General features: G+C 41.0%; 1 protein-coding gene across 5 annotated transcripts in view; it reads left to right on the forward strand.

The window, feature by feature from the left end:
- The window catches only part of ATF6 (activating transcription factor 6), a 196978-nt gene that overhangs the window by 132444 nt on the left and 47049 nt on the right, over nt 1–17485 (forward strand). For all 5 annotated transcript variants that reach the window (XM_027075083.2, XM_027075084.2, XM_027075082.2 and 2 more), the window contains one exon: nt 15388–15472. In XM_027075083.2, coding sequence (XP_026930884.2) covers nt 15388–15472 — 85 coding nt within the window. The remainder of the gene's footprint in view (nt 1–15387; nt 15473–17485) is intronic.

Raw genomic sequence — 17485 nt, forward strand, 5'->3', positions numbered from 1 at the left:
GTCATTTCTGTTAACTCATGTCTGGGATGTTAGAAGACAACAATCTGAAATGAAATGGTCATTAATTGGGAAAATAAACTGTTCCTTATAAGTGCCTGGCTGAAGGTTTTTCACTGTTTCACTGTAAATAACCATTCAAACACATTTTGTCCATAAGTTAATCGTTTTGCTTTAATGTAAACAAAGTAGTTGTTATAGTGTGGAAGTCATATCTGTAAGATATGAAACAATTTTGAGTGAGGCAACTTTTCGCTAAAAGAGCCATTCATGCTAAAATGTTTGTTGAGTACTTTTAGTCTTTGTGAACAAGGTGTTATTTGCTGGAAATTGAAACATTTCTCCCTCAAAAGCAATGATTCTTTATCCTTTTTTGGGAAAATACATATACATATTTGAATAGAATGCCTTACGTACTTTCAGGAGGATCCCACCATTATGGATGTTACCTTTTCTACCCAGTAGAAACAGACATGTGAGCACAAACTGTCATATGTTAGGTGATTCCACTGTGAGAGGTATAAGGGATTGTGGGAACATAAATTAGGGCAATTAATTTTCCCTTGGCGTACATGATAGAGAATGGAAATGGAAGGAGAAGTGAGTTGAGCAGGAATCCGAATTATGAATAGAGTTGATATTTTGTGCCAAAATAATGGACTGAAAATAAAAAACAGTAACAAAACCAAATGCTGGTAAGGATGTAAAGAAACCAGATCATTCATCCATTGATGATGGGAATATAAGATAATATAGCCACTCTGGAAAAGTTTATAAAACTAAATGTGCATTAGATATAATACCAAAAACACAAGTCAGAAAATTTTAAAAATAGATAAATTGAACTTTTTCAAAAGTAAAAACTTTGGTTCTTCAAAGGACACCATTAAGAAAGAGAAAAGAGAACCCTCCATAACAGGAGAAACTATTTGCAGATCATGTATCTAGTAAGGGACTTGTATCCAGAATATAAAAAGTAATCTTGGGGCGCCTAGGTGGCTCAGTCGGTTAAGCATCCGACTTCGGCTCAGGTCATGATCTCATGGTTCGTGGGTTTGAGCCCCACGTCGAGCTCTATGCTGACAGCTCAGAGCCTGGAACCTGCTTTGAATTCTGTGTCTCCCTCTCTTTCTGCCCCTCCCCTGCTCGTACTCTGTTTCCCTCTCTCTCTCTCTCTCTCTCTCTCTCAATAATGAATAAACATTAAAAAAATTTTTTTAAAGCAATCTTACAACTCAACAATAAAAAGACAAATAACCCAATTTTTAAATAGGCAAGGGATTTGAATAGATTTTTCTCCAAAGAAGATATGTGAAAAGCCAATAGCACATAAAAAGATGCTCAGAATCATTAGCCGTTAGTAAAAGTTAAAAATAAATGTTAAAAATATTTAATTTAGTGACTCATACGAAAATAATAAGAAATTTATTTTTAGTGAGAAGAGTGGCATTTTTTATAGTTTTGCAGATTTTTACTATCTGATTTCATAGAAACTAGCAGGATTTTCATATGTATTTCTGCATTCCATCTGTTGCAGGATGTTGTTTGGGTTGAAATATAAGAAGAAACTCCTGCTCTTTACAGATGCATAGTTAGAAAAGGGAGGAGTATTTTAATACTGTTTTCAGATCATTGTGGGGGATTATTATTTTTTGATACTCTATCAGAATTCAACAGGTGATCATTTCTTGAAAGATGAATTGCAATATGGAATCTGACACCATGTCAGTGGAACCTTTATATTCTGTAACATTAAAATTCATTGATCTGTATTGCACTTTTTTTTAAGTTTATTTGTTTTGAGAGCGATAGAGACAACACAAGAAGGGGAGAGAGAGAATCCCAAGCAGCCTCCGTGCCGTCAGCCCATGAGTGGGGCTCAAACCCATGAACCTGTGAGATCACGACCTGAGCTGAAGCCAAGACTTGGATGCTTAACCGACTGAGCCACCCACGCTCCCCAGCAAGGATACTGTTAATTGAAATTGGCTTTTTAAATTTTTGTACGGATTCATTTTTACTATGAGCATGGGGCAGTGAAGCATACAGTGCTGTTGGTATAGTTTGGTGCCACTACCTCGATTCGTGCAAAGGCCCGACAGTTTTACCTTGCTCTTTCGCTATGTGTAAATTTCAAGAATGATAAGAGGCAAATAATGCCTTGGTATTACTATGAAAATAGCTTTACCTTGCAGACTTGCTGAAAGAGTCTCATGGATCCTTGCTTCCCTGAGGCAAACAGCTAGTTAAAAATGGGGCACCTGGGGGGGCTCAGTCAGAAGCATCCAACTCTTGATCTCCTCTCAGGTCATGTTCTCATGGTTTGTGAGATCGAGGCCCAAGTTGGGCTCTGTGCTGACAGCGCGGAGCCCGGTTGGGATTCTCTCTCCCTCTCTCTCTGCCCCTTCCCTGCTCACTTGCACACTCTCCCTCTCAAAATAAATGAACATTAAAAAAAAAAAAAAACTAGTTAAAAATCTATTGTATTATCAGTCCTGTAGCTAATTTATTTATCCTATAAACCATTTTGGATACCTGCTATTTGAAAGACTGTAATAGATCCTGGCGATTTGGCAATGAACAAACCAGATGAAAATACCAGCTATTGGAAAGCTTACTTATAAAGGATAAAGACAAACAGTAAGTGTTAGGGAGAAAAGTAAAGCAAAGAAAGGAAAGGACATGAGTGTGTTTGGTGGGCATGTGTCTGTGCAGTTTAACTAGGGCAGCCAAGAAAGGCCTCGCTGAGAAGGTGACATTTGAGTGAAGATTTGAAGGAGGGGAAGGTGCATGCCATGCACATATTTTAGGAAAGGACGTTCTGGGGTCACAGCAACAACATGCTTGGTATATGTGAGCAGAGTAAGCAGCGGAAAGAACCGTAGAAGATGATGTCAGAGAATTAAGTAGCTGGGTCAAACATATACAGCCTTAAAGGCCATCGAGGTTATTTTAATTTCACTTGGAGATTAGAAGTCATCAGAACATTTTGATGTACATTTCAACAGGATCACTGAGGTCGCTGTAATGAGAATAGACTTGGAGGAAAGAGTGAAAGCAGATCATCTGGGAGGCTTTTGTAATTATACAGACAGTAGACAATAATGGCTTGGACTGACGGTTCGATCCTGGATGTATTTGGAAAGCAGAATCGACAGGCTTCACTGATAGATTGGATATGGAGTACGAGAAGATCTACAGGACCTTTGGCCTGAGCGTTGGAGAAGAACGGCTTTGCCACAGAGATGGGAAATGCTGTGGGAGAGCACGTGTGAGAGGCATATCGGGAGCCCAGTTCTGGATATCTTACCTTGGAAGGGTCCAAGGTCCAAGTGAGTGTTTTGAGTAGGCAGTTGGATATAGGAGTCAAAGCCAAGGGAGTGAGATGGGCTAGGAATACAAATTTGGGAGTCATCAGTATGTAGATAATATTTAAGTCCCTGAGAGTAAATGACATTACCAAGGGGTGAATACAGGTAGATGGGAGGAGCTAAATGTGGGATTCACTCTTGGGACTAAGAAAAGGGGCATATTTCGTGTGGACGGTAAGAACAGTGGAGGAGTCCGTGATCATTCTGGGTTTCTATTTGGACAACTAAATAGAAATTGATGACATTAATTAAAATAGGAAACCCAGGAGGAAGATAAATTGTAGTTTAAGGACCTATAGAATATACCAGTGGAAGTGTTTGGTAAGCATTTGTAAATATGGGCTTCTTAAGTTCAAGAGATTTAAGCCAAACATACATTTCAAGTTACGGGACTAGAAGAAAATGCCAAGAAAAGAAAAAAGGTTTGCCTCTGAGAAACCCCAATATTTAATGTGTGATGGGGCTGGAAGAGAAGGCAGCAGAAAGGGGGGGCGGGGACACGAAGGAAAATGAGCACAATGAAGGCTAAGAGTTGGAGGAGAAGTTGAAAGCGTCAGATGCTGCAGGGAGCAAGTAGGGGGAGGACTGGCTAAAAGCAGAGGGTTTGACCATTAGAATGTAATATTTATAAGGACAGTTTCAGTGAGAATGATGGTGACAGAGCCACTTTGCATTACTTTAGGGATCAAATGGGAGTCTGATGTATGACTCCATCTGTTTACCTAATATGATACCATGATTAATCTAATTAAAATTAACGTTTGGGGGGAAATGCTAGGTCAGATACTAACCGGCCGTCTCAAATATGTCAGAAATGGAATCCCAGCCCTGTGCCGGTGATTGTTCTTGGTTGTAAGCAACAGAAATTTACTGTAACTTAAGTGAAAGCAGAAATTGCTTACATTACAGAAAAGGAATTTAATGGAAGGCTGTTTGTTCACAGACGCCATGCGAATGCTGGAGAGCTCAGCCCAGAACAGGGGTGGGAACCGAACGCAGCTAAGGACACAGCCAAACTCAAGAAGCTGGGTTAGAACAGCTCGTCGCTGGCCACCCCCACGGCCACCAGCACTGCCGCCAATGGCATGCTCCCATCGCGCGAGGACTCTAAGTCTCAGTCCTTATTTGCCAATAATGCCCAAGACTTTGAATTTTAAGGGCAAACTCTGATTGGCCGAGCTTAGGTCACACGTCTGTGTCCTAGTGGCCAGAGAGCTGGGAGAGAAATTATGTCTCCCCTTCAGGCTTCTGCGGTTTTTCCCTCACAAAACCCCACCAACAGACAAGATATTCAAATGCTGGGTAGCCAAAACCAACAGCCAGTACTGTAAAAACTAAGTACAAAATCTTAAAGGTTTAGGGAAACTAATTTGAAAGTCACATGACCAAAATGAAAGTGGTTTAGTAACCTTAGGAATGTACTCCATGGCTTATTTTACTGGTAATAAATATCAAGAGTATCAAATTAGAAACTTGGCTTTGATCTCTCCTGCCTTATGCCTTATAGCATACAGGCCCTTAAATGTCGTCCTCTCCCCCCACATCTTCTCGGGGCCCCTGTAACCCACGTTGGGATTTAGGATGGCAGCCTGGTCAAACCAGGGAAGCAAGTGGAGGCGACACTACCACCTCCTGGTAGGAGCACATTTCTGGGAGTGAGATTGGGCTCAGCTTGTCCTGGGTGGATATTAGGAAGAGCCGTGACCTGGGGTGGGGGGGGCGGGGGAGGAAGTGGGGCAGAGAAAATTACAGTCAGAAGAGCAAACTGAGTTGAGGTGGGAGAAAGTGGTTTTGGGCCACAACAGACCCAAAGGGCCCGAGTGGCTGGGCCAGGCTGGGGATTGGGAGGGGCCGGAGACATGGCATGTGATGGAGAGAAGCAAAGAAAGGCATGTGTCGCACAGACAGGGGCTGCCCAAATCCTTCCCAAACTAGGCCTGTGAGAGCTCTTTTTGGTTGGATTTTTGTTTTGTTTCCTGGGGTTGGTTTTGGCTTTGGGACTAGGGTTTAATTCTATTTTTCAAGGTGCTTCTCTGCCAGAAGTCCATTGGGAGGTCTCCACAGAGGAAGAGACCATGTGTAATTTAAATAACACTGGACTTTTTTTTTTTGCTTGCCCCTTTTTAAGACTGATTTTGATGCAGCGACAAATCTAAAAGAAATCCAATTCCCAAACCTCATAAACGTGATAAGTAACGTAAGGCCTTTAATGACATCTCTTGAAGATACCGTAAAGAGAATTATTAAATAAAACAGCAGCAGTGTCCCCTTGCCCCTCCCTCCCCACCCCTCAAAGACACACCATAGAGTCACTGCCCCTTCTCTCCCCTGTCACCCAAAGGCAGCAACCCAGGCTAGCCCTCTCTTTCCATCTCTTTTCCACTCTTCCAACTTCCAGGCACTTCTTCCCTGCTAATAACTCATACCTTTTTAAAACCAACTTAACTTTTTTCAGCTCTCCTCTCCATCTGTAACCTCACCCCTACCACACATGCAGTCCAGCAGTACTTAAAAAAAATCGAGTAGAAGCTTTGAATATCTGGGCTTCAGTTATTTTTCCCGTCATCTTTTTTTTTTTAAAGATATATTTATTTACTTAGAGAGAGAGAGAGAGAGAGAGAGAGAGAGAGAGAGAATCCCAAGCAGACTCCACGCTCAGCAAAGCCTGACTCAGGGCTCGATCCCACAACTGTGAGGTCATGAGCTAAGCTGGAATCAAGAGTCAGACACTCAACTGACTGAGCCACCCAGGTGTCGTCCCCCCCCCCCCCCCGCCCCCGTTACCTTTTAAATTAAAGAAACTTAAATGTGAGGGAATCTTCTTTTCTTGGTCGAATTTATAGAGAATATCTCTGACAGTTGGTGGTAACGTTTGTGAAAAGGAATAGTGGAGATCATGGTGGAAAAGAGGCCAGATCGGAGGGACTGAAGTATAAAGAGCTTCCATTTCTAGGCTCAGAGTTTGGATCAGTAGTGAGTGCCTGTCACTGTCAGTTTCTTTATTGAGCAGTGGGACAGTGGCTCTCAGCCATGAGGTCGGATGGAAGAAATCTGGACAACAGTGTCTACATCCGTGTCCATGATCATCCTACCCAGTACATGTCATCAAGGACTGTTCTGACCTCAAATTTTTTGGTCCGTTTTAAAAAAATTATCAGATACTTATACATTGCCTGGGTGGCTTAGTCAGTTAAGTGTCCAACTCTTGATTTCGGCTCAGGTCAGGATCTCATGGTTTGTGAGTTCGAGCCCTGCATTGGGCTCTGTGCTGGCAATGTGGAGCCTGCTTGGGATTCTCTCTCTCTCTCTCTCTCTCTCTCTCTCTCTCTCTCTCTCTCCCTCCCTCCCTCCCTCCCTCCCTCCCTCTCTCTCTCTCTCTCTCTCTCTCTCAAGATAAATAAACATTTTAAAAATTATTGAATACTTACAGTAGTGCTTTTCACTTGCCAGTTACTATTCCAAGTGCTTTCACTTTTTTTGTTATTTTATTTTATATTTGAGAGAGAGACTAGGAGCAGGGGAGTGGCAGAGAGCGATGGAGCTGAAGCTCTGTCAACACAGAGCCTGATGCGGGGGCTCCAACTTAGGAGCAGTGAGATCATGCCCTGAGCCGAAGTCGGACACTTAACCGACTGAGCCACCCAAGCACCCCTCCCAAGTGCTTTAAAGCATTATCTTGTTTAATCTTTATAAACAACCTGTGCAGTATGTATTCCTGTTGTCCTTGTTTTACTGATGAGGAAACTGTGGCACGGAGAGATCGAGGAATTTGCTGTAGGTCCCCCAGCTAGAGATGGGAGTGGCAGAGGCAGGATTCAGACCCAGGCGGTCTTGCTCCAGAGTCCGTGCTCATAATCTCTGTCGACACCACGCTGGCCAGTGCTTGTGAAAGCAGTGTCATCCAGCTGTCTGCATCAGAATTGCCAGGGATACCTGCACAATTTTGGCCCACCTCAGACTTCCTTTAGGGGGTGGGGACCCTGGTGCCTACACGATGAAGTCCTGTATGATTCCGATATGTATCCTTTGTTAAGAACTTCTGCTTCAGAAGGACCCCCTACTGTCAGTATGTTCACTTCTGATCTCGGCTTCCTGTGGCCAGAAGATTAAATGCATTCTGAAGGGTACCTAATCATTACAGAACTTAACATTAATACTGTAATACCTTAGTTTGCCTTTGGAGCCACCCCTACCTGAAATGTAGCTGAAATCCTTTCTTAAACAATACTGGACCAGACACTGAAAACAATTTTCATTCCTTTTCCACAAATGCATTATATGTCAGAAATTCACTTTAAAAACTGAATGGGGGGGGGTGCCTGGGTCGCTCAGTCAGTTAAGCGTCTGACTTCGGCTCAGGTCATGATCTCGGTGTCCATGGGTTTGAGCCCCACGTCGGGCTCTGTGCTGGCAGCTCGGAGCCTGGAACCTGCTTTGGATCCTGGGTCTCCTTTTGTCTCTGCCCCTCCCCCACTCACTCTCTGTCTCTCTTTCTCTCAAAAATAAATATTAAGAACGGAATGGAAACTGAGAACTTGATGTTCTGTTTGTGATGCGAATGCAGAGAAATGTACTAGGTTCTGGAAAGTACACCCTTGGTGAGACGAAGGGAGAACTCGTCTGAACTCCTGTGGAACAAGTGTGTGTAATAGCACCCCCACCTTCCTTAGCAAGGCTGCAGCTGGAAACTCAGCTTCCCCTGTGGGCCAGTCGTTCAGTTAATAACCCAGGATCTCAAGAGAAAATTTGTCCACGGAAGTAGAAAAATCAGATGATTGCAGATTACAGTTAAATCTTTAAGAGCTTTAAAAGAAACTTTACAGGGCTTTTTTTCCCCCCCCACTTGGTTGTTTGCCTTGTCAAGACCAATGTTTTCCTAAAAGGTACTTTAGGAAGATTTTATAGTCCTTCCTATTTCTTTGTGTGAAACCCAGATCGAAGTTCCTTTGGAAGGAAGAGCAAGGTCTTTAGTGGAGACTGGAGGGCTATCCAGACACAGAATCATGTGGGAGAGAGAACTTTAGAAACATAAAGTAAAGCAGGACGCCCCTCTCCTCCTTCCCTCTAGAAAGTTGTGGCATCGATAGGAAGATCCTATTCAGCTAGAATGGTGTCTCCCTTCCCTTGCTGCTGGGATAGTCCACACACACACACACACACACACACACACACACACACGCACACAACATTTGAGACCACTTACACAATTTTACACCATTCTTGTAGTTCCTGCCTAGAACTTTAAAAAATTATTTTTGGGGGGAGGAGGGAAAAGTAAAAAAATATTCTTGTCTCAACCCGACATTCCCCCCATTTTGTACAATGCAAAGTAAAATAATTTTCTTAGATATTGGAGTTGAACTTTTTCTTTGAGGTGTTTCCTCGTAATGTCTCTTCTCAGAGAACTCATTGGCTCAGTTCACTGTAGGCCCCCCCCCCCCCCCCCCCGCCCTCAGTCTGGCCGCTTTGGTAACGTATCTGTAGGAGGCGATTTAATCTTTTACAAGTTCACTTCCTACCAGCAGTCCTGAGTAAAGTGGATTTTCTGAAATGAAACATCTTGTAAACATTACATCCGACAAACTCCTAATGGTTAAACTCTCCATGCATTTAGTGTTTGACCTTTCTCCTTAAGACAGTTTTTTGGATGGCCACACTGTTGGCACTCAACAAATGATGATTAATGACAAGTTTGAGGGGTCCTAATTCATTTCCCTCAATCACACACTGTCCAGCTTTTGAAAAAGCTCTGTATTAAGGCTGACAAAGTTTTGAACTTGATTAGCTTGAGTTATGAAATGGAGTAATATGAAATACAGGGTCAAAGACTTGCTGGCCTGATTCCTGTTCAGAGCATATAACCAGCATTTTGTCTAAGAGCTTTCTCTAGGGAAAACAACCCTGACCTGATTTAGAAACACTTTCTCTGCAAACTCTTATTAACAGAAGAATGATTTGGAAACATTCTTTTATCCTTGGGTAAGTATTTACAAGAAAGCATTTTGACCAAGAAACTAAATTAACTCTACTTTTATTTTTTTAAGTGTTTGTATATTTTGAGAGACATTGAGAGAGCACTTGAGCCAGGGAAGGGCAGAGAGAGAGGAAGAGAGAGAGAATCCCAAGCAGAGCTTGGGCGGTGCCTGACTCGGGGCTCAGAACTCAAGAATTTTGAGATCATGACTTGAGCCAAAATCAGGAGCCAAGAGTTGGACATTCAACCGACTGAGCCATCCAGGTTCCCCCAAATTAACTCTACTTTTAAAAAAGAGGCATGTCGGGGCACGTGACTGGTTCAGTCGGTAGAGCATGCAACTCTTGATCTTGGGGTCATGAGTTCGAGCCCCACGTTAGGTCTAAAGTTTAATTAAAAAATTATTTTTTTTTTAAAGAGGCATATACAGTGACTATTAGGTTGACTTTATGAAATTACTGATGCTCGGCCTACCCACAAAAAAGACGGTTTTGTTGTATGGTACAACCTTACACTTTTTTGTGTGAGTAAAAGGGGAGGTCTCAGTGCGTTCAGCAGGTTCGGGGGCTCCTGCAGAGTTTGATATGAGAACCACATCTTAAAATGAGTTTGTATCTATTAGGATGTCAAGCTGATTTTTCCTTTGGTGACCTTGGCAGCATCTATCAGATTTGAATGTAGTGTCAAAGTTTTCCTCTTGTCAAGTGTAAACCTTGGCTCACTCTTGAGCCATCTGTTGTGCACTCATAGTTTTGATTTATCCTTCCTCTGGCCGACATGCATACGAATGGTGCTGATACAAGCTTAACATTTCCTTTTATTGGTCTGTAATTGTATTGCATACATTAGTGGCACAAATATTGCCTTCATATTAGCTATTTATATTAACCATTTCTAGTTTGGGGGTGAGTAATGTACTTTGCTTGTTTTTACGATAACGGGAAGCCCTACATCCTAGACATTTTAATAGACTTTTAAAATGATTACATTCTACTTAGTTTTACTACCTCTGTTTTTTTTGGTTTTGCTGTTGTTGTTACTTTTTTTTTTTTTCCAGGACATGTCACTGTATGTGTCTGTATATATATTTTTAAATATATTTATTTTAAAAAATAAAAAATATATTAAAAAAAAATAAAATATATTTATTTTAAATAAATTTATTTATTTTTGAGACAGACAGAGCATGAACGGGGGAGGGTCAGAGAGAGAGGGAGACACAGAATCCGAAGCAGGCTCCAGGCTCCGAGCTGTCAGCACAGAGCCTGACGCGGGGCTCGAACCCACGAACCGCGAGATCATGACCTGAGCTGAACTCAGACACTTAACCGGCTGAGCCACCCAGGCGCCCCATGTGTCTGTATATTTTAATGATTTCAAATTTCTTACCTTTGCTTTTTAATTGTTTTAATATATGGACACATCTGATTTCCAGTCAACAATCAATTCGGCTCTTAGAAAACAACATACATTCAGAATGTTTGACTTGGGTAAATTGCTTTGAAAGGCCTGCTTCGGCCCTCCTGTTTCCAAGCTTTGGTATGCTTGTCTCTTTGGTAACTTGAAGGAGACTTGGTGAGGTGAGCCAGGGAGAGTGATAGTGGAAAACAAAAGCTCCCCAGGGGAGGAACATAGATTAGAAAAAATTTAATACGAAGCTATTTTTGAAACAAGGATGGATGCTGTTGTTAGTTTTGATCTGGTTTTAACTGTTTATATTGGAAAACCAAGCCCATCTCTGGACTCCAGTGGACACAGACCAAACATAAGATGTTAAGGGACCGTTGTTGTTAGCATGAGCCTGACATGCAAAATTTGACTAATTGAGGCCCATGTTGATCCAAGGAAAAGATGGTTGGTGTCATGGTGCAGCCTCTTGCCAACGGTTTCTCTCATCCCCAGGAAACATCGTTGGATATTAAATACATTTCCTTTCTATCAAGGAGAAGGGGCTCCGACCTTAGGTCAGAGTTTCCTAATACAAGAGAAGCTGTCTTACCTCATACAACAGAGACTAGTGGATGATCTACGAGCTAACAAAATTGGTTAAAGCAGGAGATTGTTCAAATGTATATTTTACATTGGTTTCATTTAATTATATAAATGTGGACTTGTTTGCCAAGTTCTGATGTAGGGCCAACACCTTTTCTTTTCTGATCCACGAGAGCCCCATATCACCTTTCTTGTATGAACTGCACTCACAGTGCATCAACCATAATTTCCAGGGTCAGTTACAATTCCTTTAAATTAGAATAAGAACTTAAAGGTACTTTTGAAGCAATCTGAATGCAGACTGGTATGTTTTTTTTTCCCAGTCTTTTATGGTTGTCTTACAGTGGGTGGATTTTTTAAACTGTTTACTTTTATTAAATCTTGTTCTCCTTTTCACACATTTTTAAAAATCAATTTCTGTATTTTTTAAATTACACAATTACACTAACAAATACGATTTTTAAAAAATTGTAATGTTCATTTATTTTTGAGAGAGAGACCGAGTGTGAGTGGGGGAGGAGCAGAGAGAGAGGGAGACACAGATCTCAAAGCAGGCTCCAGGCTCTGAGCTGTCAGCACAGAGCCCAATGCGGGGCTCGAACTCACGAACCGCGAGATCATGACTCGAGCCGAAGTCGGACGCTTACCGACTGAGCCACCCAGGCGCCCCTACACTAACAAATACAATTAGCAAAAGTAGTTGTGGGAAAAAAAACACAGCTAGTTATGAATGTTCAGTTGTACCATGGGCATCAGCCAGTATGTTTTAGAAAGGAGTAGGGTCATTTAATCTCGGCTGTCAGTTTAAATTGAGGTCAATTTTGACTCTGCACGGACATGTAGAATCAACGTTTGAGAACACTTAGTACTACGACCTTAATTTTATTGTGAATTACCATTGTAACCTTCAGCACAGCAAATGTGGTTCTGTTCTTTTGGTAAGTTAGTCTCCAATGCTTTAGCCCTCTTAAAAAGAGAAGAAACATAACTTTGGATGCTGTGTTATGCACTAATATTTTGGTTTTCTTCTAACAAAGTGCTTGGAAAAGGGAACCGGGAGAATTGTCATGAAAATAGCATATTTTCTCATGCACGATATTGCGTAACATCGGAAAACTGATGCTTTATTCTCACAGTCAAATGTTTTGGTGTTTTCCCACCAGCGTTTCTCTGACTTCTTCTGGGAATAAAAATAACAATGTGTTGATGATAATATCTGTCCACAAAGTTTCCTCCCCAAAGATACCCCGTGGTAGCTCAGTCCTTGTAGAAGCTTTTCAGGAGTGTGGTTGAAGATATCCTAAAATTAGTAACAGTGCCAAAATAAAGCTCTTTTGTTCCTGAAAATGTCATTGATAAAATTAATGATATGCTAATTAAAAAAGAGTGGGATGAACACAGCTGGGGAGAAAAAAGTGATTCAAAATCACTGTTGTGTCAAGGGCATTTAATTTGAGGAAGAGAAAGTAAATGTGAAATGAACTAACAACACTCTCCCAGACGTGTGTGTGTCTACATTCTTTTTTTTTTTTCTTTTTTCAACGTTTTATTTATTTTTGGGACAGAGAGAGACAGAGCATGAACGGGGGAGGGGCAGAGAGAGAGGGAGACACAGAATCGGAAACAGGCTCCAGGCTCTGAGCCATCAGCCCAGAGCCTGACGCGGGGCTCGAACTCCTGGACCGCGAGATCGTGACCTGGCTGAAGTCGGACGCTTAACCGACTGCGCCACCCAGGCGCCCCTACATTCTTTTTTAATATAAGCACCGTTGGGATTTGTACTATACCAGCTTTGATTCCCTGTGGGACACAAAAACTTGAACTTGATAGATGCCCTCCCCCATTTGCAAACTTTAATAATTAGAGGTAAGGCTGGTGAACTGTAATAACTGATATGCATCCAAGATGTGATTCTTCTTTTTCATAAATAATAATGTGTTTTTTGGCCTCCTCCTGCAAAAGTAACTACTTTGAAATTTAATGAAGAAAGAAAGCAGGAGACATTATGTTCAGAAGATCACGTTTAAAAACAATGTTTAGTATGGCATCTAGATTTGAGCCGGAAACTCAGATTTAAGTCTGAGCCTGACCTTAACCCGTGGCCAGTGGAATCTGAGCGTGTTTATTTTTATAGTCGCTTTAATTTGGGGCTTGCGAGTTTGTTGGTTTGTTTTCTCATTCGATTTTGGGGGCCCTGAAGCAGTGTTTTAATTATAGGAATTATCGTATTTATAATTTCCATGGCATGAAGATCAGCAAAGTTTTTTTTTTCTTGGCTATATTATGTTATCTTACCCAGAAATGTGTGATCTTTGTGTCTAACAATGCACTTAAAAAAAAAAAGAAAAAACCCCCGTGCTGCCGCTGCCGTGTTGGAATCCAGCAGAACAGCTTCACTCATCTTTACCCTGCTTTAAAAAAAAAAAAAAAAAAAAACAAAACTGTTCTCACAGAAATGTTGCCTTGAGTTCAACAAAGTACAAGCAGTTACTGGAAACGTGTTCTGGACAGCTCTGTTCATGTATGTTCATTTCAATTTGATTTTTGCGTTCTAGATTTTTTTTTCCCCCTTAGCTTTGCTGATCATTTCATTTCATAATCACACTGACCCTTGAACCAAGTTGCACCACATTTTTGTCACCCTCTGCTCTGTTCAGTCCTGCTTGTAGTCTTATGTCACCCGAACGAGTGATGAAGCAAGGGGGCAGAGGAGCAGGAGAAGGAAATGAGGGTTTAATAGCAGGGTCGGCTCTGTGCTCCCTTAAGTGGAAACATTAACGTACGTTGTTGTCTTTTCTCTTTTTTCCTTTTGCTGTGACAATTCCTGTTTTTGCTAGGAAAAAGGAGTTATCGATGTTCAAACAATAGTTAATATTAGAGTCCTCCGTCATTTATAGTCTACTTCAAGATACCTGCGGAGGTGCATACCTCTTTCAAAACACACACACTCCCTCTTGTTTGAAGCCAGACTCCTCTTGGCGTATTCGTACTTTGACTATTTGTGTGGTTGGAAACCAGAAACTTCAGACGCCACGGGTCACTTATAGATGATCAGAAGTTGGCAGTATAATATTTGGAACTTTAAAATTGTGCTAGACATGCATTTATAATTGTCTTTTACTCTTCCACTGGACTGAATACTTTTTAAGGGCAAGAACTATACATCTTCTTTGGTACGTACCTGTTGCTTACCCGAAGAAGTCAAATACTTGGTTGTTTCAAAGGGAAAAGGGGAGGCTAAGCAGGCAAGGCTCCAGGCCCTAGCCTTAACATCAATCAGAATCTCTATCTTATGTGTTGGTAGTTTTGGATTGGGACTTGTGGGGCGGGGGGGTGGGGGGGGTGGAAATGTCCCTCTTCTTTAAAAAAAAAAAGGGAAGATGATTCTATTGAGTAGATTAATTTCAGGATCTTGTGATACTACCTCGTCTAGCTCCCTCATTTTACTAGAATTAAAATCCTTCTGTTCTGGGCGCCTGGGTGGCTCAGTTGGTTGAGTGTCCGACTCTTGATTTTGGCTCATGTTATGATCCCAGGGCCATGGGATTGAGCCCTGCGTCAGGCTCCACACTTAGCGAGGATTCTCTCTCTCTCTCTCTCTCTCTGTCTCTCTCTCTCTCTCTCCCTCCCTCCCTCTCTCCCTCTCTCTCCCTCTCTCCCTCTCCCTCTCCCTCTCCCTTTCCCCATCTCCCCTGCTCAAGCTATCTCTCTCTCTTTCTCTCTGAAATAAAATGAAAAATTAAAAAAATCCCTCCATTCTGACTCCTTGACCAATACTCTGTGTGGTGTAGCACAGCATGCATGTTATTAGAATGTGTGAGTATTCCAAGACTACTACATAGCACCTGGTAATGATAGACACTCCGTTAATGTTTGTTGCATCGTGAATAAATGAATCATGAGATGATTTGTAGTTAATGACCTCTCTGCCAAGTTAAAAAAGGTCATTTTTTTATGATCCCAATGAAACGTTGGCATGTTAGAAACTCTGATTTTGGCCTGTTATAGGACTAAGCCAGTTGTTAACAACAGATTGTTTTTTGTTATTCTTAGGATCACCTGCTGTTACCAGCTACCACCCATAACAAGACCACAAGACCAAAGATGTCAATTGTATTACCAGCAATAAACATAAATGGTAAGTTGAAGTTTTGGTTTAATAACAACATGAGATTGCTTTACTTAACCAATATTCTCTGGATTAACTAAAAGACATTTAAAATGTTTGGTTGGTCAGATATATATCCCTGCATTAATTTTGAACCATTTTCCACTGTTTTTACAAAATACTAGTTTTAAATTCCTATACTCTTTCTAAAAATAACTCTTTTAAAAAGTAAAAGATTTAATTTAAAGTTACTTTTAAAATTACTGTAGTTTTAAGAGAAAAAAATTCATTCTCTTACTTACAAAATTGGAAAAGTTAGCATCTTGACTGCTCTACAGACTTCTTTTCTGTGACCTTTCTAGTGATACACATAGTATAAGAGGCCTCTGCCGGCTTCTGAGAGTGAACTTGCAAGTTGGGTTTTAGGAACTCCGAGCAGTTTCTTGTATTATATAAATGGTGACATGATTCCCAGACCAAACATCAGAAGCCTATTTATGTTTAGTCCGTAATACTGATGAATTTGATTTCGACAGTGTCACGATTGCATTTTGTTTTCCTGCTAGTGCTGGGTATTACCGAAAACACAAATAATGTTGTAACACCTTGGTATCATCTAAAGATGTTAAGACATCTTGCTCATAATCTAGAAAAAAGAAAAAAGAAAAGAAAAGAGCTCAGAAATCACTGTGGTCCAAAGAGAAAGTCCCATAAGGAACATAGGAAGTACTAAAGAAATTTAGTAAAGGAGAGATTATTTCCAGCTGGGTTCTTCATGGAAAAGAGAGCTTACTCCCAATGCCAGCTGTGTGTTGTAAATGAGCACAGTGTATATCGTTGACTAATTGCTTTCTCTGACACATCATATTAAGGCTCTAATGAAACCGGGGGGACTGGCCATCCTTCTCAAGTCCATTTCTCAGACGTAATGGAACTACCCGTACTTTTTCTGTCTAGGAGTAGGAACCTCACAGTTTATGGGTAAGCCAAAAATGAAAAGCTCCTGGAACTAACCTGTAGTTGAGCTAGTTCACATTCTGACTGACGGTCATAGTTAAACAACCACATACAATTATTAAAAAACAAAACGAAACAAAACAAAAATCACTGGGATTCTAGATAAATTCCAGTAAGATTTAGTCTTGGAGAAAAAGTATTAGATATTCATTGTACATTTTAAGACCGTAGAGGACTATAGAATTTCAATGAGCCGATTCCCGACCGCTTATTAGAAATGCTCAGGAGGCAGCTTTATAGATATAAAAGAAAAACTTTGCTTTGCTAATGTCTAAAAGCATTATGACATTTTCTTAGTCTTACAAAGACATTAGAACAAATTTTTAAAAAACAAACAAACCGGAACACCGAGAACCTCTCTTCCTTCAGCAAAGGCACACCTCCAAAGCTTTCATGGAGCAGTCCTACAACTACGTCAAGAAGAACAGTACATTCCAAAGAATATGTTTACACTCGAAAGAAGATGTTTAGGAAGTAATCTTCTATTCTTATTTCATGGGTACCTAGGTTTCTGTGCTTTGAACCATAATAGATTTAAGTTCTGGTCAGCTCACGCTCAGAAAGGCTGTTATCTAAGCTTCAAAAGACAGAATTCATGGAATCTTGTTCTGATATTATGTTCTTATGCAAGAGAATGCCCGGTGTCATTTTTATAACAGTGAGCTATCCATAGTTATTAAGCCAAAAACAATAAGATGCTGTTCCACTCTGTTTATCTTGGCCTGGGGACCAATTTTTGCAAATGAGCCTTTCATGGGTTTAAAGAATACAATCACTTAGAGGATCATTTCCTTTTTAATCTGGCTTGGATTTCTTGGTAAATAAATTCAGTTTTTTCCTCTTTAGAGTACAGTAAACCATTTGAAAAGTTAAGATTCAAATTCAAGAGATACTGGTTGAACGTATAGCATGTGCTAAGCACCGTGTGGCGTCCTCGGGCTCCGTTCTGAACGGTCCCTTCACTGTTTGCTCTGGGGATCCGTCTCACGTTAGAATCTGATTTTGCCTCCTCCCCTCATGTGCCTG

Source organism: Acinonyx jubatus, chromosome E4, assembly GCF_027475565.1.
Source record: "Acinonyx jubatus isolate Ajub_Pintada_27869175 chromosome E4, VMU_Ajub_asm_v1.0, whole genome shotgun sequence".
Taxonomy (NCBI): domain Eukaryota; kingdom Metazoa; phylum Chordata; class Mammalia; order Carnivora; family Felidae; genus Acinonyx; species Acinonyx jubatus.